The sequence below is a fragment of the Diabrotica virgifera genome, chromosome 6, assembly GCF_917563875.1.
Source record: "Diabrotica virgifera virgifera chromosome 6, PGI_DIABVI_V3a".
Classification (NCBI taxonomy): Eukaryota; Metazoa; Arthropoda; class Insecta; order Coleoptera; family Chrysomelidae; genus Diabrotica; species Diabrotica virgifera.
In genome coordinates, this window is record NC_065448.1 from 14,100,825 (window position 1) to 14,125,679 (window position 24,855).

At 32.2% G+C, this 24,855-nt stretch overlaps 2 protein-coding genes across 3 annotated transcripts; both read right to left on the minus strand.

Moving 5' to 3' along the window:
• Window positions 1–7,509: 7,509 nt before the first annotated feature.
• Window positions 7,510–24,547, minus strand: LOC126887060 (zinc finger protein 664-like). Its single transcript, XM_050654389.1, has 2 exons — window positions 23,986–24,547; window positions 7,510–10,677 (listed from the first exon to the last, which is right to left on the minus strand). The coding sequence occupies exons 1-2, from the start codon at window positions 24,215–24,217 to the stop codon at window positions 9,572–9,574; spliced, it is 1,338 nt and encodes a 445-aa protein (XP_050510346.1). The 5' UTR covers window positions 24,218–24,547; the 3' UTR covers window positions 7,510–9,571.
• LOC126887058 (zinc finger protein 271-like) lies at window positions 11,182–23,960 on the minus strand. 2 transcript variants are annotated; one of them, XM_050654386.1, is made up of 3 exons: window positions 23,689–23,960; window positions 12,813–13,247; window positions 11,182–12,224 (listed from the first exon to the last, which is right to left on the minus strand). In XM_050654386.1, exons 1-3 carry the CDS (start codon window positions 23,918–23,920, stop codon window positions 11,515–11,517), a joined length of 1,377 nt encoding a protein of 458 aa, XP_050510343.1. In that variant the 5' UTR covers window positions 23,921–23,960; the 3' UTR covers window positions 11,182–11,514. The 2 variants fall into 2 exon arrangements, with proteins under 2 accessions (XP_050510343.1, XP_050510342.1); XM_050654385.1 differs by having other exon boundaries at window positions 11,182–13,247.
• Window positions 24,548–24,855: the final 308 nt, after the last annotated feature.

Here is a 24,855-nt window from a genome sequence, read left to right on the forward strand (position 1 = left end):
GATTTATTGTGGGGATATTTTGCCCAAAAACATTTGTGGGGATTATTATTGTCCGGGATTTTTGTGGGGATTTTTTGTCCGGGGATTTTTTGTCCAGGGATAATTTGTTCGGGATTATTTGTCCGGACCCCAGCCTAACATGTGATTATCTATCTATCTATATATATATATATATATATATATATATATATATATATATATATATATATATTTAAAAACATGAGATGTAGATCCTTGAAACACACTCAGTGATCAAAAGATCCAAGGTTAATGGTTTGACGACAAGGTTTAAAATTTAAAATTTTAAATTTAAACAATTAACAAGGTTAATTTGAAATGGTGGATGTGTGAATTGTTCGTAAGGGGATTTTTCCACATTCTCTATTTCATCTGTTTGATTTATATATATATATATATATATATATATATATATATATATATATATATATATATATATATATATATATATATATATAAAAAACACTTTTGAGTTTCGGTGGGTTGGAGTCAATAAAAAGGGGCTGTTAGAATACTATTTTTTATTACTCGAGCTTTCGAATGTGTTTACATTCATTTTCAAGAGCTAAAAAGTAACTGATAAAGTGGAAACAAAGATCATGTAAAAATATAACTCACCAGATAAATCTAGATTGGTTATTAAAACTTGCTAACATTAATACATATAAATAAGAGGAAAACTATTAATATCCATAAAATGAATTCTTCCCAGACTGCATAATATAAATTAATGGCCAAAAGATTTAAATTTTTTTTTTTTTTTTGATGGTTTAAGAATTTAACTTCTATTGAGTTTCCTTTTGAAGTAAAAAAACTTTTAGCACTGGGACCTAAGTTTTCATTATGTCCTTCTAAATCAGATATTAGAGTTCCACATTTACTTGCTGATATTGAGTCAATGATCAGACCACTCAATAATTGTCAAAAGGATATTGTAAGATCTAAATGCACAAATGTTATTACCAACTTCTTACATAAAGAAGTAACAGATCATTTTTTAAATAAATATTATATACAAACCAAACAATTTCTTAAGAACCATCCTGAGATTTATATTGTCAAAAGCGATAAAGGTAACGTAACTGTTGCGATGTGGAAAGAGGATTACCTCCAAAAAACTGGAGAACTTTTAAATGATACTAAGTATTACACTAAACTTAGAAGAAGTCCTGTTTGTACACTGCAACAGAAAGCTAATAGTTTAATATCTGAATTGCACAAAAAGAAATTTATAGATAACAAAAAAGCAAAGGAACTTAAAATATACAATTCTATTGCTCCACGTTTCTATGCTCTGCCTAAAATACACAAACCGACTTTATCTATGAGACCGATTATATCATCTATAGACACTCCCAATGGACCAGTAGCACAGCTCCTCACTGACATCTTAACTAATTCTTATAATGTTAATAACAACATGCACATTAAAGATTCATTTGACTTCAGCTCCTTTATCAATAATTTTCAATTACCACCTGACTACATGTTAGTTAGTTTTGATGTAAAGTCTCTTTTCACCAATTTACCTTTAAACTTAATCATAAGTAGTATAGAAAAGCATTGGAATGAGATTTCACAACACACCACTATTGACTTATTACATTTCAAAACACTCATCAACTTTGTCTTTGAGTCAAATATTTTCATTTTTAATGGTGTTTTCTATAAACAAATTTTTGGTAGCCCTATGGGTTCTAGTCTTTCACCCATTCTGAGTAGCTATGTCATGGATGATGTCATTAATGATTGTGTTAACAACTGCAATTTTTTTATTCCTTTCATAAAGAGGTATGTGGATGATTTGGTTTTAGCACTTCCCAGAGATAAAATTTATGAAACCATCAACATTTTTAACAGCCATAATCAGCACATACAATTCACAGTTGAGGAAGAGGTGGACAATTCTCTACCATTTCTAGACATGAGAATTATTAGAACAACAAATAATGTTTTAAAAACTAGATGGTTCAAAAAAACCCATGTGCAGTAATAGGTTTATAAGTTATTACTCACATCATCCCAACAGAATGAAAATGAACCTTATAACAGGTTTAAAAAAACGTGTCACGAGGCTATCCCATCCAGATTACCTACAAGCTGATCTTTAAGTATTAAAAAATATTTTGATTGAGAACTCTTATCCTCCACACATGCTACACAGAATACTTTTTTCTAACAATTTTAATAATCTGACACCATCTGTTGTGAGATCTCAAAACGCTGCATCTGTTATTCAAATCTATTATCATTCACTCCCCTACATACCATCATTAACACCTAAGTTAATAAAAATTTTAAAGGTTATTGACAATATAAAAATAACAACAAAAAACATCAAAACCATTACATCTCTGTATTCTAAGACAAAGTATCCTATAGAAAAATTAGAGAAAACTAATGTAGTATACGGCATTAGTTGCACTCAGTGTGAGGCTGTATATATTGGTGAGACTGGCAGGAATTTATCTAGTCGCGTAATTTCCCACAAAAGTGATTGCCGAATCAAAAAACCGTCTTGTGCTTTGGCAGAGCATGTGATTGACAAAGATCATATCATGGATTTTGACAACATAAAAATTTTGTGCAATGAAGGTAATAAATTCAAAAGGACTTTTTTGGAAATGGTATCTATTAGTAGAAGTGATCATAGTTTAAATAAAAGATCAGAAATTCAAAATTTAAGCAAAATTTATAATTACATCATTTCCTTATAATTTTAAATAATATTCAGAGCACCATAAATATTTCACTTTTTTCACATCCTTATTACATTTCTTTTGTACTTCTGTAAACTACTAAAATATTTTTTTCTCTACTTATTTATTTCTTCTTTCTTTTTTTTTAACAAATCATCACGTTATAATATATTTAAATAAATTACTTTTAGCTACTTGTCGATGTAGGCTGATTTTTTCACTGACATTGACTTTTTGTATTAAAATTTTTTTCCAATTTACCGATCATTCAAATTCAAAATTCATTTCAAAAAATTTAAATCTTTTGGCCATTAATTTATATTATGCAGTCTGGGAAGAATTCATTTTATGGATATTAATAGTTTTCCTCTTATTTATATGTATTAATGTTAGCAAGTTTTAATAACCAATCTAGATTTATCTGGTGAGTTATATTTTTACATGATCTTTGTTTCCACTTTATCAGTTACTTTTTAGCTCTTGAAAATGAATGTAAACACATTCGAAAGCTCGAGTAATAAAAAATAGTATTCTAACAGCCCCTTTTTATTGACTCCAACCCACCGAAACTCAAAAGTGTTTTTTATAAACAAGTCAACAAAGTACTTCTTTTTTCTTTATATATATATATATATATATATATATATATATATATATATATATATATATATAAAACAAACAGATGAAATAGAGAATGTGGAAAAATCCCCTTACGAACAATTCACACATCCACCATTTCGGGTTGGGAAAAATTTTTCGAATAGAATCAAAGATCCAATCATATATATATATATATATATATATATATATATATATATATATATATATATATATATATATATATATATATATATATATATATATGAGTTAGTTAGAAGCAACCTACCTTGCTCGTTTCGGTACGAAACCGATCTGTGCCTCTACTTTGAGGCCACGAGATGTCACCTGGTATTTATTGAAAAATACCTACGGCGTCAAACAAGCAGGAAATAATCGCAACTTTCTACTTTTTAAAAAGTATGAAAATAATATGTAAAATATTATACGGGAAATAAATATTCTACCTTCGTCTGTGCTGCCATCTTGGGAACGTTTTCGCTGTCTACAGCTCATCAGCCAAGCTCTCAGAACAGACGAAGATGTAGAATATTTCCTCCGTATACCCGAGGCCGTAAGACAGCCATGCAGTCCTTATGGGACTAGCGCAATCTGAGTTAGTTAGAAGCAACCTACCTTGCTCGTTTCGGTACGAAACCGATCTGTGCCTCTACTTTGAGGCCACGAGATGTCACCTGGTATTTATTGAAAAATACCTACGGCGTCAAACAAGCAGGAAATAATCGCAACTTTCTACTTTTTAAAAAGTATGAAAATAATATGTAAAATATTATACGGGAAATAAATATTCTACCTTCGTCTGTGCTGCCATCTTGGGAACGTTTTCGCTGTCTACAGCTCATCAGCCAAGCTCTCAGAACAGACGAAGATGTAGAATATTTCCTCCGTATACCCGAGGCCGTAAGACAGCCATGCAGTCCTTATGGGACTAGCGCAATCTGAGTTAGTTAGAAGCAACCTACCTTGCTCGTTTCGGTACGAAACCGATCTGTGCCTCTACTTTGAGGCCACGAGATGTCACCTGGTATTTATTGAAAAATACCTACGGCGTCAAACAAGCAGGAAATAATCGCAACTTTCTACTTTTTAAAAAGTATGAAAATAATATGTAAAATATTATACGGGAAATAAATATTCTACCTTCGTCTGTGCTGCCATCTTGGGAACGTTTTCGCTGTCTACAGCTCATCAGCCAAGCTCTCAGAAGGTATTTTACGGCTACGCCGTAGGTATTTTTCAATAAATACCAGGTGACATCTCGTGGCCTCAAAGTAGAGGCACAGATCGGTTTCGTACCGAAACGAGCAAGGTAGGTTGCTTCTAACTAACTCAGATTGCGCTAGTCCCATAAGGACTGCATGGCTGTCTTACGGCCTCGGGTATACGGAGGAAATATTCTACATCTTCGTCTGTTCTGAGAGCTTGGCTGATGAGCTGTAGACAGCGAAAACGTTCCCAAGATGGCAGCACAGACGAAGGTAGAATATTTATTTCCCGTATAATATTTTACATATTATTTTCATACTTTTTAAAAAGTAGAAAGTTGCGGTTATTTCCTGCTTGTTTGACGCCGTAGGTATTTTTCAATAAATACCAGGTGACATCTCGTGGCCTCAAAGTAGAGGCACAGATCGGTTTCGTACCGAAACGAGCAAGGTAGGTTGCTTCTAACTAACTCAGATTGCGCTAGTCCCATAAGGACTGCATGGCTGTCTTACGGCCTCGGGTATACGGAGGAAATATTCTACATCTTCGTCTGTTCTGAGAGCTTGGCTGATGAGCTGTAGACAGCGAAAACGTTCCCAAGATGGCAGCACAGACGAAGGTAGAATATTTATTTCCCGTATAATATTTTACATATTATTTTCATACTTTTTAAAAAGTAGAAAGTTGCGATTATTTCCTGCTTGTTTGACGCCGTAGGTATTTTTCAATAAATACCAGGTGACATCTCGTGGCCTCAAAGTAGAGGCACAGATCGGTTTCGTACCGAAACGAGCAAGGTAGGTTGCTTCTAACTAACTCAGATTGCGCTAGTCCCATAAGGACTGCATGGCTGTCTTACGGCCTCGGGTATACGGAGGAAATATTCTACATCTTCGTCTGTTCTGAGAGCTTGGCTGATGAGCTGTAGACAGCGAAAACGTTCCCAAGATGGCAGCACAGACGAAGGTAGAATATTTATTTCCCGTATAATATTTTACATATTATTTTCATACTTTTTAAAAAGTAGAAAGTTGCGATTATTTCCTGCTTGTTTGACGCCGTAGGTATTTTTCAATAAATACCAGGTGACATCTCGTGGCCTCAAAGTAGAGGCACAGATCGGTTTCGTACCGAAACGAGCAGGGTAGGTTGCTTCTAACTAACTCAGATTGCGCTAGTCCCATAAGGACTGCATGGCTGTCTTACGGCCTCGGGTATACGGAGGAAATATTCTACATCTTCGTCTGTTCTGAGAGCTTGGCTGATGAGCTGTAGACAGCGAAAACGTTCCCAAGATGGCAGCACAGACGAAGGTAGAATATTTATTTCCCGTATAATATTTTACATATATATATATATATATATATATATATATATATATATATATATATATATATATATATATATATATTTATATATATATATATAAAAGAAAGTCGAGGTTATGTTAGTTATACCATTTATAACTCGAGAACGACTGAACAGATTTTTATGAAATTTTACATGTATATTCTAGCGGACTGGAAATAGGATAATATGGAGTTTCATACCCGTACGTCATAAGGGGGGTTGCCCCCCCTGATATATTTTTTAAATTTTTTAAAAAACCGTTTTTTACTATTTTTATGAGATGTAGAAGCAAAAGATACATACAATCCTAAATTTTCAATTTTCTATCTCAGACCGTTATTTTTTAATAGCCATTTAAATATTTTACATCTATTTATATAAAAGAAAGTCGAGGTTATGTTAGTTACAACATTTATAACTCGAGAACGACTGAACAGATTTTTATGAAATTTTACATGTATATTCTAGCGGACTGGGAATAGGATTATATGGAATTTCATACCCGTACGTCATAAGGGGGGTTGCCCCCCTGATATATTTTTTTAATTTTTGGAAGAACCGTTTTTTACTATTTTTATGAGATGTAGAAGCAAAAGATACATACAATCCTAAATTTTCTATCTCAGACCGTTATTTTTTAATAGGCATTTAAATATTTTACATCTATATAAAAATTTGCCGGTCGCAGTGTTTGTTACCATACTCCTCCGAAACGACGACCGATTTTTATGAAATTTTGCAGGCATATTGGACTGGACTGGGAGTAGGTTGCTGTCTATATTTCATACCCGTACGTCATTAGGGGGTTGCCCATGACGCCGTAACTCTCACAATAATGACGTGAAAAATATGAAATTAAGTAGGTAGACTCCTTGCTGATTCCGAGCAGAACCGTACTAAAATTTTTTCTCTAGCACAATCGGTGTCCGAAATACAATATCTCAAGCCGTAGCAATATTCTGAGGACAGAAGAAGAACGAGCGACAAATTTCATAGAAGAGAAGTGGAACAGTTTAACTTTGGTACTCAAATTGGGCAAAATATGAATTTTTTAATTTTGCGAAATTTTCAAAAAATATCTCTAAACGGAACCATAAGCAGGAGAAAAATTCTGAGCACACGAAAAGAACAAGCAGCAAATTATAAAATTTTATTTAATTTAAGTATTTTATTTATTTTCGTTTATTTTATTTTATTTCATTTTATTAAATTTTATTTATTTTTATTAGACTACATTTTCTTTTATTTAATTTTATTATTTTTTAATTTATTTATTATTTTTATTTAATTTTTTTTAGCTTTACTTAATTGTATTTAAGTTAATATGATTTTATTTCAATTTCATTTAATTTTAATTTACTTCATTTACTTTTTTATTTAATTTTAATTGAATTTAATTTTATTTAATCAACACCTATATACTTGGAATCTCCCCGAACCCAATCATAAATAGAGGGTTGTTTGGAATGTAGATATAATAAAGCTGTTATATTCATTATAAGTTAAACAAATTTAAGATTGTAACTGTTGCACTACAAACTTTATTTTGTTACTTCTAACTAAACTTTATTATTTCAAACATCATGTGTAATTAATTAAAAATAATAATAAAACCTCATTCACATCGAGCATTTTTGTTTATTAATTACGAATTCCTTTTGTTCATTTTAAGTTTATTGTATACAAAAGTTTGTTTTTATCTATTGAGGCAGTACGAAGTCTGCCGGGTCAGCTAGTATTAAAATAAAGACAACCTTGGACCACCCACGTCCATATTTTTCGGTTTGTTCCTCCGTTGAGGAAGCGCTAACTATACACTGAGTATTGAATCGCTACACTGCACTACGGCGAATGGCAAAAGAATTCTCTTCCGAGATATCGATGTGCTACGATTCCGTAAAGTAGGCTCTGAGTCATTTGAATACACGAAAATATTAAAATTCCGATCGTCGTGGCCCGTTCCGTAGCGGGCTGTTCCGAATAAGTGGGCGCCGGCCTTAATACAACTTTCACACTTAGGGATCATTTCTTTTTTGGCTTTTCTGTACTGTGAACTCTCAAATTGTGTTTTCAAATTACGTGGTTCACCAAACTGCTTCAAACATTTTTACATTAGTAAAGTTTTTCTCTAGCGTGTATTCTCAAATGATTCTTTAAAAAGTGCTTAATTCATTTTTGAGAAAAGTGCTTGAAACAAATTTCACGCTTGCAAGATTTTTCTCCGGTTTGAACTTGTATGTGATCAGTTAACTGAACTCTCAGAGCAAACTGTTTTAAGCAAATCTCACTACACTAATAATAGGTATGGTATGTTAAACAGTAAATGGTTAAGTTCAATTAGTTACCACTATAAACAGCCCGGATTAACCGATAATAGTATAAAAGGCCCGGTTTCAGGTAAAATTTATTTTAGGCTTTATTATGGGAGTACCGTCTAGTCAGTGTTAATTGCAAAAGACCAACTCTGTCTACCTCGGTGGCTAATCACTCCGGGTGGGTCTTAACAATGGGCCAGGTCAGATAAATTTAATAATATTTACGACCGCACTAATTGAACTCAAACCAATTACTGTTGAACAAACCATACCTTTACACTTACATCCTTTGAATGTGATTCAAGTGATTCATTCAAGTGATTGAATGGCTCATTCCAATCGCGCGTAATTAAGCAGCAGAAAGATTGCGCCGTTCCAAGCGTGTGTCGATAATAGCGAGGACGCTCCAGTCCTAGAGGATTGCACGCCGTTTTAAACGCGAGGGATAAAAACGCAAGTGCAAATGTAAATCTGTCAACTTATCCTTCGTGATTCGAGTGGCGTGGTAGAAGGTTTAGCAGTTTTAGTGAGATTCCCCACAATGTTCAAAATAAAAAAGAAAAACAATTACTTTGCTTTGTGTGCTACAGCGCATATCTTTTCTGAATGACCCACGAAAACTTTGGATCTTTTTGGCCATATAATCTTTGTTGGCCTCTGGATAAACGCTTTTGCAAAGTTTAATTAGTTCTTCGTATGCCAATGCTTTTAGATCTTTATTCTTAGCAATATTCTTTAGATTGGACTTTCCATAAACAAGGAAATGATTTGTACATTTCCAAGAATTCACTTATGAAGCCGTTTGACCAGTACCGTGAATCCCCCATGACTACACCAAACGTTTAGAGTGGAAGTGTAAAGTGATTGACACTCTTGGAACACGTGCTTTCACTGCAAAGTAGCGCGCCAAAACGATTACATGGCGAGAACGTGGATCGCGAGGGTATTTACACTGACAGGCTTTCTCGCGCGCATAGGCGTAACCAGGTGGGTTTTGGGGGTTATAACCCCCCCATTGGGATGTACTTTGAGCTCTATACGCTTAACACCATACCCGCTAGAGACCTTCCAGTAGTTGTAACCCCCTCTTAGGGCCATCCTGGTTACGCCGTTGCTCGCGCGAATGGAATGGGCCGTTTAAAACGCCCGCGAAAGAATGTAAGTGTAAAGGTACCTAATGTGTTTCTCCAGTGTACACTCTCAAATGTATTTTTAAATCACCTGATCTATTAAACTGTTTAAAACAAATTTTACACTTGTGAGGTTTTCTCCAGTGCGCACTTTCAAAGCATCTTCTGTAATAAACTGCTTAAAATAAATTTCACACTTAAGGTTTTCCTGCAACGTGTGTTTTCAAATGTTTATTCAAACTACTGGCATTAATATACTGCTTAAAACCAGTTTCATAGTCTTATTTTCTCCACTATGTAATTTAGTGTGAGTTTTCAAATAATACCTACAACTAAATTTCTTAAAGCAAATTTCACATTTGTGGGGTTTTTCGCTAGTGTGAACTTTCATGTGACCAGTTAATTGAGCTTTTTGAGCAAACTGTTTTAAACAAATCTCACACGGATAAGGTTTTTCTCCAGTGTGTACTCTCAAATGTGCATTCAAATTATTTGATTGATTAAACTGCTTAAAACAAATTTCACACTTGTATGGCATTTCTCCAGTGTGTATTCTTAAATGTACTTTTAAAGCAACTGCTGTGACAAACTGCTTAAAACAAATTTCACACTTGTATGGCATTTCTCCAGTGTGTATTCTTAAATGTACTTTTAAAGCACCTGTTGTGACAAACTGCTTAAAACAAATTTTACACTTATAAGGTTTTTCTCCAGTATGCATTCTCAAATGTACTTTCAAATTACCTGCTTCACTAAATTGTTTAAAACAAATTTGACACTTGTGAGGTTTTTCTCCAGTATGCACTCTCAAATGTACTTTTAAAGTACATGCTTCACTAAAGTGCTTAAAACAAATTTCACATTTGTGAGGTGTTTCTCCAGTATGCACTATCAGATGTCTTTTTAACTTGGCTACTTCAATAAATTGCTTAAAACAAATTTCACACTTGTGAGGTTTTTCTCCAGTGTGCACTCTCGAATGTACTTTCAAATTACCTGCTCCACTAAACTGCTTAAAACAAATTTCACACTTGTGAGGTTTTTCTCCAGTGTGCACTCTCAAATGTACTTTTAAACTACCTGCTTCACTAAATTGTTTAAAACAAATTTCACACTTGTGAGGTTTTTGTCCAGTATGCACTCTCACATGTCTTTTTAAAGTACTTGCTTGATTAAATTGCTTAATACAAATTTCACACTTGTAAGGTTTTTTTTCAGTGACTACTTTCATACTTTTATTTAATGTTTTTCCTTCGGCATATGGCTCCATATAATTTTCTTCGCGAGATGAATGTTCAGTTAGTGTCTCGATAATTTCCATCTTGTCCTCTTGCAGACAATCTAAAAATCAAAGTGACTATAATATAAGCATTTGAGTACAAGGAAAGATAAATGTAAAAACAAATAAAGGTAATAATCATCTTATAGGTTATTAAATTGCAAGACAATGCAGAGCAACAGAAGGGACAAGCAGAAACAAATAACAGGTCAACTACATTATACAGAAATTGAAACAACAATATATAAAACAGAACTATGAGACATAAATAACACAAACACAGGCAGTCTATGCACGAAAGAATATTTTGAAGCAATCAAAACAAAGGAATTAAGATAGCAAGAAAGGATCGCCGAGCCAGTGAGATGATTTTGATACTTCACTTGATTCTTTACTATGTAGACGAGATTGAGCTATGTATTTGACACGCAAAAAGTCTTCGACATTCTCTCGCTTTTATTTATTAAGAAGATAATTATTTTAACACTATGTAAGTAGATAAACGAGGAAATGCGAATGAAATAAAAGGATAGGGAAAAAGGAAAGGATAAAAATCTAAAACGCAATTCAAAATGTTAAGTAAAAATTTTATGATGAAATTTTTATTTATATACAACGTAGATATAAAATATTACAATAGTTGTCAAATACATGATGAACATTATTTTGTTTTTATAATACAAATATGCGCACGTCTGTACTATTTTTGCAAACTATGCTAACTAAAATAAACCTTCTGGGATGAATTTGCATAAATGAAGGTAAATTCAGTTTAAGCGAAAACCTTTAATAAATATTTCACTTAGCGATCATTTTTTGTTTGCTTTTCTCTAGTGTGAACTCTCAAAATGTGTTTTCAAATTACGTGTTTCACCAAACTTCTTCAAACAAATTTTACATTAGTAAAGTTTTTCTCTAGCGTGTATTCTCAAATGATTTTTTAAAATACATTTTTGAGAAAACTGAATAAAACAAATTTCACACTTGTGAGGTTTTTCTCCAGTGTGCACTCTCAAATTACTGGTTTGAGTAAACTGCTTAAAACAAATTTCACACTTTTGAGTTTTTTCTCCAGTGTGCTCTCTCAAATGTCTTTTCAAATTACCTGCTCCACTAAACTGCTTAAAACAAATTTCACACTTGTGAGGTTTTTCTCCAGTGTGCACTCTCAAATGACTTTTCAAATTATCTGCTACGCTAAATTGCTTAAAACAAATTTCACACTTGTGAGGTTTTTCCCCAGTGTGCACTTTCAAATGTGTGCTCAAATTACTTGCTTGTCTGAACTGCTTAAAACAAATTTCACACTTGTGAGGTTTTTCTCCAGTGTGCACTCTCAAATGTCTTTTCAAATTATCAGTTCCACTAAACTGCTTAAAACAAATTTCACACTTGTGAGGTTTTTCTCCAGTGTGCACTCTCAAATGACTTTTCAAATTATCTGCTACGCTAAATTGCTTAAAACAAATTTCACATTTGTGAGGTTTTTCCCCAGTGTGCACTTTCAAATGTCTTTTCAAATCACTTGCTTGTCTGAACTGCTTAAAACAAATTTCACACTTGTGAGGTTTTTCTCCAGTGTGCACTCTCAAATGTCTTTTCAAATTATCTGCTACGCTAAATTGCTTAAAACAAATTTCACATTTGTGAGGTTTTTCCCCAGTGTGCACTTTCAAATGTCTTTTCAAATCACTTGCTTGACTAAATTGCTTAAAACAAATTTCACACTTGTGAGGTTTTTCCCCAGTGTGCACTTTCAAATGTGTGGTCAAATTACTTGCTTGTCTGAACTGCTTAAAACAAATTTCACACTTGTGAGGTTTTTCCCCAGTGTGCACTTTCAAATGTGTGATCAAATTACTTGCTTGTCTGAACTGCTTAAAACAAATTTCACACTTGTGAGGTTTTTCTCCAGTGTGCACCCTCAAATGTACTTTCAAATCACTTGCTTGACTAAATTGCTTAAAACAAATTTCACACTTGTGAGGTTTTTCCCCAGTGTGCACTTTCAAATGTCTTTTCAAAGTATTTGCTATATTAAACTGCTTCAAACAAATTTCACACTTGTGAGGTTTTTCCCCAGTGTGCACTTTCAAATGTGTGCTCAAATTACTTGCTTGTCTGAACTGCTTAAAACAAATTTCACACTTGTGAGGTTTTTCTCCAGTGTGCACTCTCAAATGTTTTTTCAAATTACCTGTTCCACTAAACTGCTTAAAACAAATTTCACACTTGTGAGGTTTTTCTCCAGTGTGCACTCTCAAATGACTTTTCAAATTATCTGCTACGCTAAATTGCTTAAAACAAATTTCACACTTGTGAGGTTTTTCCCCAGTGTGCACTTTCAAATGTGTGCTCAAATTACTTGCTTGTCTGAACTGCTTAAAACAAATTTCACACTTGTGAGGCATTTCTTCAGTATGTACTCTCAAATGTACTTTCAAATGACTTGCGAATTTAAATTGCTTAAAACAAATTTCACACTTGTGAGGTTTTTTTGCAGTCACAATTTTCATACTTTTATTTAATGTTTTTCCTTCATGATGTCGACTCATAGAATTTTCTTCGCGAGATGAATGTTCCGTTAATGTCTTCATAATTATTTCCATTCCATCGTTCTCTTGGGCACAATCTAAAAATCAAACTGATTATAATATAAACATTTGAGTACAAGGGAAAATAGATGTAAAAGGTACATTTCCATGTCAAATCACTCAGACAAAAACTTTTGGATCTCCAATTTTTCTGAAACTTGGTGTATAGCTTCTGCGGGACGCAAAAATAAGATACTTAAGGTCAAAAAGTCTTCTTCTTTTTTTTTCTCAAAATGTTATTTTATGCGATTTTACAGTGATTTGATGTTTATTTTAATAAATTTGCATTTTCTATCGTAAAGTATCAGTGGAAAAAATAATATTTTAATAGAAGGGGCACAAAAATGTCATTATAACAAGTTATTTTGATTCAAAACAAGTTTTTGATAAAATTTTATAGTGTAGAAAATGTTAAATGAAAATGTTGAAAATGGTTTTACATTTTACTCCATTCCCAAAATACATCTTAATCGATTTGGCTTAAAATTTGCCCACAGATAGCCAAAACATAAGACTTTAAGTGGTTAGAAGGATTTGAATTATATTACAATATCAAAAAAGTTACATGCAATAATATCAGACTCAAAAGTATATTAGTCCTGCCGAGATAGCATTTGACCTTGCATGCCGAGCTGTCCAAAATTTGATTTTTCTAATCTTTGGCGTGTCAATAGTAGCCTAAATTTAAAATCGCGAATGAATTCCTCTGTTATGTTAGGTTCCTAATATAGTATGGTATAGTTAGACCCAAACCCAGACATCCAAAGTGAAAGTTATCCTCCAACACCAAATTGTTCTATATGGTCCACGTAATGTTCAGAAAAAAGTCACACTATTTTGAGCGTCGGGTTTGGGGGGGAGAGGGGGGAGAAATCTGCAAATTCGTAGTTTTTTACGTTTTTCGTCATTATTTCTAAAACTAAGCGGTTTAGCATGAACAACCCTCTACACAAAATTGTTCTACATTAAATTTGAAATAAAAAAGGTCCGATGCATAACCCTTCTAAAATGAACGGTTCCAAAGTTACGGAGGTAGTATAGTATAATTGGTCCAAAAAAAGGCCTAACCCAGACATCCAAAGTAAAAGTTTTCCTTTAACACCAAATTGTTCTATATGGTCCACATATTGTTCAGTAAAAAGTTACACCATTTTGAGGGTCCATTTTGGGGGGGAGATGGGAGAAAAGTCGGTAAATTAGTAGTTTTTTTACGTTTTTCGTCAATATTTCTAAAACTATGCTTTAGCGTAAGGAATGTTCTATAGAAAAATGTTTTACAGAAAATTTTAAACAAAAAAGGTTCTATACATAATTGTTATAAAATCAACGGTTCCAGAGTTACGGAGGGTGAAAAGTGGAGGTTTTCGATACTTTTTATATTTACAGATTTCTTCCCCCTCTCCCCCCCCCCAAACCCGACGCTCAAAATGGTGTGACTTTTTTCTGAACATTATGTGGACCATGTAGAACAATTTGGTGTTGGAGGATAACTTTCAATTTGGATGTCTGGGTTTTTGGTATAGTTATATCATAAATATTGCCCATAAAATATAAAAAGTATCGAAAACCTCGACTTTTCACCCTCCGTAACTCTGGAACCGTTGATTTATAACAATTATGTATAGAACATTTTTTGTTTTAAATTTCATGTAGAACATTTTTGTATATAACATTGTTTACGCTAAAGCATAGTTTTAGAAATATTGACGAAAAACTTTAAAAATCTACTAATTTACCGGCTTCTCTCCCATCTCCCTCCCAAACTGGACGCTCAAAATGGTGTAACTTTTTGAAGTTATACTTCTTTACGTGCGATGAGGGTGAATTTTTATATGTTAAAACCAGGCACATACGCATCACCCAGGCGCATACGCGCATTATAACTTTGTTCTGATTGGATGTTCAAATGACATGTCAAAAATTATCCAATATGGCAGCTGTAGGACACCTGTGGTTTGGAGGTAAAGGTAAACAAATGTATAATATATTAGTTTTATTGTTGTGAGGACAGAAACAAAAAAGTTTATAATATTGTAGTGACTTTTAAATAGTTTTTAAAAGCAACAGGTACGTAATAATTGTTAATGTATCATGGGTATAAACCTACCTATTTGATCTGCCAAAATACATAGTATGTAATACTTTTATTTATACAATTTGATTACCATCAAAATTTATATCAATATTCACCTAATATATTGTTTTCTTACTCTATGTTTTGTTGTATTTTTTCAATTCTAAATCATTTTCACTTCAAAATTAAAATAATTTGATCAATTTTCAAAATATCAAAATATCACAAGTTTAATGACGTTCTACACCTTCGGCAAAGAATTAAGGATTTGCATGAAATTTTAGTATGTTATAGTTTACTTCAAAAAACTAAGACTTGATTTTTAAAAAAATGTTTTACCGTGCCGTTTAATTACTATTAAGGGTCAAAGTTAAGTTTTAACATGGGCTCTTATGGGAATTCTTAAAAAGTTAATAACTTTTGACCCAAATTTACGATTTTTAATTATTTGTGCTTAAATTAAAGGTATTTTTGTAAGGAATAACATATTAAAAAATGAGGATTGTTTACCGTACCATTATTAAATAAAAGTGAAATTACTGTTTCGAAATTTAACAAAGTTGGTAGTAGTGAGATCAGCTGCACTCATAATTATATCCGAAAGTTACGTGTCAATCAAATGAGCCTCGATGGTCTAGTTGTTGAGCGTTCGGTCAGAGATCGAAGCGTCCCGGGTTCCAATCCTCTACGATTCATTTTTTTTTAGTTGTTTTAATAAAAATTTTTTGAAAGTGGTAGATAAGAAAGTTAGTTTAATATTTAAATAGAATACAATTACTTCGTTAAAATTATATAATAGAAGTATAACTTCTTACGTGCGTACAAAGTACACACACATTCTTTTTACTGAACAATATGTGGACCATATAGAACATTTTGGTGTTGAAGGAAAACTTTTACTTTGGATGTTTGGGTTAGGCCTTTTTTGGACCAGTTATACTATACTACCTCCGTAACTTTGGAACCATTCATTTTAGAAAGATTATGCATAGGGCCTTTTTTATTTCAAATTTAATGTAGAACAATTTTGTATAGAGGGTTGTTCATGCTAAACCGCATAGTTTTAGAAATATTGGCGAAAAACTTAAAAAACTACGAATTTACTGATTTCTACCCCCTCTCCCCCCCCCCAAACCCGACGCTCAAAATGGTGTGACTTTTTTCTGGATATTGTGTGGACCATATAGAACAATTTGGTGTTGAAGGATAACTTTCACTTTGGATGTCTGGGTTATGCCATCTTTTGGATCAACTATACTATACTAATAGAGGAATAGATGAGAAACGGTATTTTAACATTTTCTACACTATAAAATTTGATCAAAAACTTGTTTTGAATCAAAATAACTTGTTTTAATGCCGTATAAGACATTTTTGGTTGAATTTGTGCCGTTGGTTGCTTTTACTTGGGGGTGACATATACCCCTACTTGGGGGGTGAAAAACGCGTGTTTAAAATACGGCCGGAAATGGATAAATTGACTTATTTTAAGGACCTTTTGTTGTATAAAGTTTTTTACGTAAGTCAATATTTTCAAGTTATTCGCGATTTAAAATGTTGATTTTTCGACAAAAAAACTACGTTTTTGGACCGTTTTTCCCAAATAACCCAAAAAGTAAATATTTTATCGAAAAAAATATTTTTAGCAAAAGTGTAGCTTATAAAAACACGTAAAAAATGGGTTACCAGGAGAGTCTACAAATTGAGTAGAAGCAAAGTTGTAGCTCATGAAAAATACGTTATTATTCGTCTAATTTCAAATCGAATAATTCAAAGCCAAATCACTGAAGAAAGAAGCGTTTTTCGGGAAAACCTTATTAACATTTTTAAAGTATCGAAAAAAGCTTATTATTTGTTTTTTACAAAAGTTTACAGCATCAAAAATAAACGAGTTACACTGAAAAAAAAGTTGGCCCCTTTTTTTTGGTAAAAAAATCGTGAAAAACTCCCTCTCTTTAGCACCCTAAATGAAATTAATCGTTTGGCTTTACCATCTATTTTAACTGTATGTGTATTGTTTATATGATCTGTAAGTTTGATTGGTTTGAAGTGCTTATTTTTGAAAACATTTGGTTTTACAGTAAAAAAAATTTTGAAAAATTTCATTTTTTTCAAAATAAATTAAAAAGTATTAGTGATAAGAAAAATCTTAAACAGAAAAAAATGTAGGTTTTGCTATTATAAATATGCTATTTTCATTTTGTTTCTCCGTAAGACAAAAATTGGTTAAGATATGGCTGTTCAAAATTTGCATACACTCGTGATTAGTGACCCATTCAAGCTTTCTCAATTATAACCCTTTCAAAAATAAACACTTTTAACCGGTGAGACTGACAGATCATATAAAAAATAGATAGGTAAGTAAATTGTTTGTAAAGCGGTAGCGATTAATTTCATTTGGGGAGCTAAACACGGCGAGATTTTCATGATATTTTACAAAAAAAAAAGGAGGGCCAACTTTATTTTGAGCGTAACTCGCTTATTTTTAATGCTAAAACTTTTGTTAACAATTAAAACAAAGCTTTTTATAAACACTTTAAAAAAGTTTAAATGGGTTTTTCCCGAAAAGTGCTTAAGTTTTCGGTGATTTCACCTTGAAATATTCGATTTGGAATTAGACGAATAAAAACGTATTTTTCATGAGCTACAACTTTGTTTTTATTTGATTGATAGACTTTACTGATACACCATTTTTTTGGGTTTTTTATAAGCTACACTTTTGCTAAGGATATTTTTTTCGATAAAATATTTACTTTTTGAGTTATTTGCGAAAAACCGTCTGAAAACGTAGTTTTTTTGTCGAAAAATCCACATTTTAAATGGCAAATAACTCGAAAAGTATTGACTTACGTAAAAAACTCTATAGAACAAAAGTTGCTTAAAACCAGTCAATTTATCTATTTCCGGTCTTATCTTGAACGTATGTTTTTTCACCCCCCGAGAAGGGATGACTGTCACCCCCAAGTAAAAGCAACCAACGGCACAATTTCAACTTTGAAGTGGAGGGTAAGTAGAACCTAAATCCAAATTTTCATGCAATTCGGAGTTGCCCCTGAAAATTACACGGTATTGCCGAATTTCCCGTTCATTTACTGGGCTAAGTTCCAGACACAACAGATCTCCCAGACCATCCTTGTCGGGGTAGCTCTACACACGTCCCAACCAAACTTCCCGACAAGACTACTACCTACCGCATTTTTTGAAATGCAGCCTAGGTGCAATTTTTTTGCACATTATCAATATACAGTGAGCACGTAAAGGTTGGAATAAATTAATTTTCTCAAGAATGGACGATTTTGGAAAAAAATCCTGAAACAGGTCAATTTTTATTTTAAAATTGCGACTTTTTGGCATATATATCATACTAGTGACGTCACCCATCTGGGCGTGATGACGTCATCTACGATTTTTTTTAATGAGAATAGGGGTCGTGTGATAGCTCATTTGAAAGGTAATTCAATTCTCTACTATTCAGTAACATAAACATTAATATAATTATTTTTACAGGGTGTCCAAAAAAAATTTTTTTGTATTTAATTTATTGACATAAAAAGAAGAATGTGTGTAATTTATTTAACTCAAAATACATTTTACTCCTATCAGAAAACAGAAAATAATGTTTATTTGACAAATAAATATTGTATTTTGCTTAAATTCAGTATTAAAGCAGCCACCTACCTTCCTCTTGACAGTTTGAACATTTAATTTAAGCGAAAAGCAATGATTATTTTTCAAATAAACTTTTTTTTCTGTTGTCTGAGAGCAGTAAAATGTATTTTGAATTAAATAAATCACTTGCATTCTTCTTTTTGTCAGTAAATTTAATCCAAAAATTTTTTTTTTGGATACCCTATATAAATAATTATGTTAATGGTTATATTACTAAATAGAGAATTGAATTACCTTTCAAATGAGCTATCACGCAACCCCTATTCCCATTTAAAAAATCCTCGATGACGTCATCACTTCCAGGTGGGTGACGTCACTAGCATGATAGATATGCCAAAAAGTCGTAATTTAACAATAAAAATTGACCTGTTTCGGGATTTTTTTCCAAAATCGTCCATTCTCGAGAAAATTAATTTATTCCAACCTTTACGTGCTCACTGTATATTTTAGTGTAAGCAAATTGTTTTCTTATTTATGATTTTAAACTTGTGCATTTGTATATAACAAATATGGAAAGAACAAAATAAACAATGTATTACCAATTTGATAATGGTGCCTATACCTAAAATTATTATTTTACTTACATTTTTTCCAAACTGTGTATACTTAAGCCATATTTCTTAATTTCTAACGTCATAATTGGGCGTACAAAAAATGCAACATGTTAAAATATACAACACCAGGTAGTAAATTATGTACTCTATTAGACCTAGTGATGTTAGAAGAGAATATTCTCGAGAACGGGAATATTCTCGGCAAAAATTTTCTATATTTTCAAAAACCGAAACAAAAATAAAAACTAGATACATGTCAAATTACTATAATTTAAAAAATATGTAGGTACCTATATTGTTTTTGCCAATCCCATGAACCACTAGCAAGGGTGTTTACAGTGTCAATATTTATTGTTTTGGTGCAATATTAAGGTGCAAATATTTAGAATGGTGTTCATTTAAGCAGAGAAGAACAAGTTGAGGAAACTGAGTTTGTAGATAATTTAGCAACTTTAAAGGTGATTTTTTGGAAAACCATACGTTGTAAAATCAATTGAAAAACTAGACTTAATCATATGGTGAAAAGGTACATGTTTCGGAATAAAATTAACTAAAATAGTAGTTGATATATCAAGCATGCCTTCATCCAGTGCAGCGACTGAAAGAAGTTTCAGTACTTATGGTTTTTTTATCCACTCCTCTAAAAGAAAACGGCTCACTGCTGAACGGGCTCGTAAGGTAACTTTTATTGCTCACAATTTAAAATTGTTGGATGTAGACCAATCCATGACTGAGCTGGCCACTCGTGAAAAACAAAATCCCACAACTCATCAGTACATTGAAATGCAGATTGTAGATGACTAGGATGAGCTAATGATAGAAATAGATTCTGAATCTCAGGTCTCATCTTTTATCATACCACATCGATTATTTGCTATTAAGAAGAAAATTTAATTTTTTTATCAAAGAAATTTTGTGTTTTCTGTTGTTTTTGTATTTTTTTATATACGAAGAACACTGTTGTTTCGTCTCATAATTTTGTATATGAAGAGTACAGGGGAAAACAAGGAATGTCTCACTTTTTCATGAATTTTGGCTTTTCTCGCCATGTGGTAGCAAAAACTGAGTACTATCGACTAGGCTATCGATTCAGAACAATAACCAGAAAGATCAGCATATACATATAAATTTTTTAAGAATTTTTAACATGAGAAGGACCAGGATTGTCCGCACGCCACTGGTCAAAAATAAGGAATGTTATCAGTTTTTTGGTGCACTATTAAATTAATAAGTTAATATAGATTTATATTATATTAAGATTAAAGACTAATAATTGCTAGAATTTTGCTAAGAATCTCTTAAGTAGTTTTTAGATATCATAAGAATTAAACCTTTATTGGTGTTTATCTCAATATGTATAAAATGTGACATTCCTTGTTTTCCCCTGTACTTTTCATATAAGATCATGATTTTTAAAACCCTATTTTTCATCTTCAACAATATTCTTAAGTGCGCCATGGGGTTCATTCTCAGAAAATTCTCCATATCGAGAATATTCTCCGATTTTTCATTCTCGCGAATTTTATAACACTAATTAGACCTTAGCACAGTTAACACATAAGTTGTGTGTAAATAGATCATTACCGACCTGACAGTCAGGCTGTTGGAATAGCATGGAACCCAATTAAATTGGTCAAGCTGACCGATTTTTGTCATACAACAAACATGTTGTGTACCAAGCTCAAGGATGTCGTGTACCACCAGTGGCCACGATGTAAAATAAGTTTATTGCTAATTATCTCTCCATAATTATCAATATCAATCAAAATATAATTGCCCAAATTAAGGTACTAGTACACTTTAGAAGACAAAAAATAATCATTTTTTCAAGAATTTTTTTCTCAGAACCTTTACTAAAAATGAACATCAAACTTTTTACATATTAATATCTAACTCTTAGAGAGTACAAAAAATATATCTTTTTTCATTTATGCACATACACTAATATTGTAGAGGGCGCAAAAGTCGAGGCCTCGAAAAAATGATGGTGGACAGTTAATTCAGGATTGGGATATCTGAAACAAAAAAATCGTACTGCATTTGAAAAAGGAAGGTTTCTTACATGACAATTTACCACAATTTGACCAAAAAATAAAAAATAAATATTTTTTAACCATGAAAAACTGAAGAAAATCAGGTGATTTTTTCACAAAATTTTTTCAAATTTCCGTCAAATCTTTTTTTTGAGGACTTTTTCACTAACAGTGGTAAATTGTCACGTAAGAAACCTTCATTTTTCAAATGCTGTACGATAATTTTGTTTCAGAGATCCCAATCCTGAGATTAACTGTTCGCCATCAGAACTACTTTTTTTCGATGCCTCGACTTTGGCGCCCTCTACAGTGTACGTGCATAAATGAAAAAAGATATATTTTTTGTATTCTTTAAGAGTTAGATATTAATATGTAAAAAGTTCTATGTTCATTTTTAAAAAAGGATCTGAGAAAAAAATCTTGAAAAAATGCTTATTTTTGGTATTCTAAAGACCAAATGATTAATCTTCGTACCTTAAGGGGGGGGGTATAGTTATTTCTGTGTTTTTTTGCATAATTTTAAAATGTTTTCCCTTGAAAGTGGTAGGGTTAAATTAAATGGGTAAAAGGATATCCTAAAGAACAACACTTGAAGATTATTCAGTTAAATTTTTATTGAAAAATATTAAAAAATTAAGCAGTGGCGTCATTTTTAAGTAGATGATCCAAAAAAGAAGATGATTTGCGGTGTACACCATATCTTCGGACAGAATCATTTGAAACATATAAACCATAAAGATTATTTTCGTTTAAGAGTTTTTTGAGGTAGTGACGTCGAGTTTTTATGATTATATTGATTTTTAAATTCATGGTATAATTTGAAAGTGAAAAATCGAAAAAAACAAAAAAAAAGTGTGTTCGGTAAAGAGAAAAATGGTAATATAAACAAAAAAAAAATTAAAATAAGCAAAAACTCGACGTCACTACCTAGTAAAATATCTAAAAAAGAAGTGTGCAAAATTTCAGAAAGATCGGTGCATTACTTTTTGAGTTATGATGCACACCGCCTCAAAAAAACATGTTATTCAGAAAACGCGTTTAAAAAAATGTAATTTTGTCAATATAATACTAAGAAAATTTTTGTATACAGTCGAACCCGCTTATTAGAATACCTGTTAAAGGAATATCCCGGTTTAAGGAATAGAAATTTGATGGCTCGAAATGTTTTTACTAGCCATCAATGACCGGTTATTAGAATATCCCGGTTATAGGAATACTTTTGCTTGGCACCAAGGCTATTCCAATAAGGGGGTTCGACTGTATATCCATATCTCCGTCAATTTTGCTCAGATTAACTTGAAATTTTAATGGTATATGCTGCGAGCTCGTACGTAGGGGGGATATTTACAAATTTGCGAGCGCCATAGTGACAAGTCTGTAAACCTTTACCGGAAATTATACATAAATGTCAAAGTAATTACTTTAAAATTAAAATTAAAAACATTAATTACAAAAAATATTAGTTGGTCAAAGCTGTGGTATATAATATACCTACTTACGTTTTAAATACTGAATTTAAGTTTTTTTAATGTTCCGTAATATGTAATTATAAATTAATCTATTAATCTTAGCGCCATCTACACGATAATTGTGAAAGTATCCGAAGTAAGAAATTCATATTTTATCAATAGAATGTCAAAATGATTAGCAAAATCTTAAAAAAATCGATTACAATTTAATTACTTTATTGCGTTGTAAATATTAAGCGATAACAATTAAATAATAAATTTAAAAATTACCGGTGAAAGTTGAATTAGTAGTCTGCTAGGAGCGACACCAGCGAAGCTCAGAGCGTATACTCTTGAAAATATTTACAATCAAATAAGCCAATAAAAAATAATGAAAAATACTATACCCCCCCCCCCCTTAAATGAAATTGCAAATATTCCTAAACTCCAGTATTTTAGTAGTTCCTTAAAAATAACGCGATAATGATCTGACTTATAACCGAATGTACCACGGGTCATGTACTACCTTTATATAGATCCCTACATCCATAACTTGTTTTCTAGGGTTTCTATACAGCCGTAGCGTTTTGTGGTACACGACGGCACGAACGTGTTAACCGGATTTTCGAATTACCGAAGTTCAGATTAGCGGGACTCTACTATACTTCTAAAAATATGGGAGGAAATATTTCATTACTAACCTTTTTCAGTTTCTTGGTTTTCTTCAAATGGATTTCCATGTTGTTCAATTTCAGTTTTCATAGGACATTTTTTTAAGTCCAAAGAATCATACGTGTCCTGGGTACTTTGCCGATTCCCATTGGATTCATCCTGAATTTCACATTTAAAGCCATCCAAAAGAGCATCATCTAGGTCATTATCAACTATTTCCACTTTACACGTTTCCTCGTCAATTTCTTGTTTAACTTCCATTTGATTACAATAAATTTTATTTATTATTATAAATAATAAATGAATTGAAATATTTCATTACTAACCTTTTTCAGTTTCTTGGTTTTCTTCAAATGGATTTCCATGTTGTTCAATTTCAGTTTTCATAGGACATTTTTTTAAGTCCAAAGAATCATACGTGTCCTGGGTACTTTGCCGATTCCCATTGGATTCATCCTGAATTTCACATTTAAAGCCATCCAAAAGAGCATCATCTAGGTCATTATCAACTATTTCCACTTTACACGTTTCCTCGTCAATTTCTTGTTTAACTTCCATTTGATTACAATAAATTTTATTTATTATTATAAATAATAAATGAATTAATTACTATTATTTAATGGTTTGCATTTACAGACAAGAACCATACAAGAACAATAAACAAAATGTTTTGTTTTTTTTTAGATATTGAAGTGTGACATACTGTCATATGACATACGTCATTGAATATTACCAACAGCAACGATCGAAATTCTTGACACATAAATATTTTTTCCAGAATTTTTTAAATTATTCTGGAAACTACAGAACATAAATGTAAAAAGTGGAAATGATTCACTGGTTTTAATTGGTTCCAAATGTTTCATTCCATGAATGATGTAACATTTGGCTTACTTCTGATAAACCTTCTGATAAAGGGTATCATGGGCTCATAGGTATCATGCTGCCAGCTGTCAAATAAGTCACTCCGTTACGGTGGCTATGACTGTTGTGACATGAGCTGTGGTTAAGCCGGACTCAAACGACTCGTGTACTTGGTGAATAATCGTTACTTGTATACTTGCCATGTCGTGTACAATTACGAGTATTGTAGTAATTTACAAATAAATACTATTATTAATAATAATAATTAAGCATACATTGTCAAATAATTGTTGTCAAATAAATACAACAATTGTTGTAGTAGTAACCCATTC

What these genes read in the sequence shown, in the direction of transcription:
- LOC126887058 (XM_050654385.1), bottom strand. Translation starts at nt 23,920, where the DNA reads ATGGAAGTTAAACAAGAAATTGACGAGGAAACGTGTAAAGTGGAAATA. An exon ending in AAACCAAGAAACTGAAAAAG is followed by an intron (nt 13,248 to 23,688) that starts GTTAGTAATGAA and finishes TTTGATTTTTAG; the next exon opens with ATTGTGCCCAAGAGAACGAT.
- LOC126887060 (XM_050654389.1), bottom strand. Translation starts at nt 24,217, where the DNA reads ATGGAAGTTAAACAAGAAATTGACGAGGAAACGTGTAAAGTGGAAATA. An exon ending in AAACCAAGAAACTGAAAAAG is followed by an intron (nt 10,678 to 23,985) that starts GTTAGTAATGAA and finishes TTTGATTTTTAG; the next exon opens with ATTGTCTGCAAGAGGACAAG.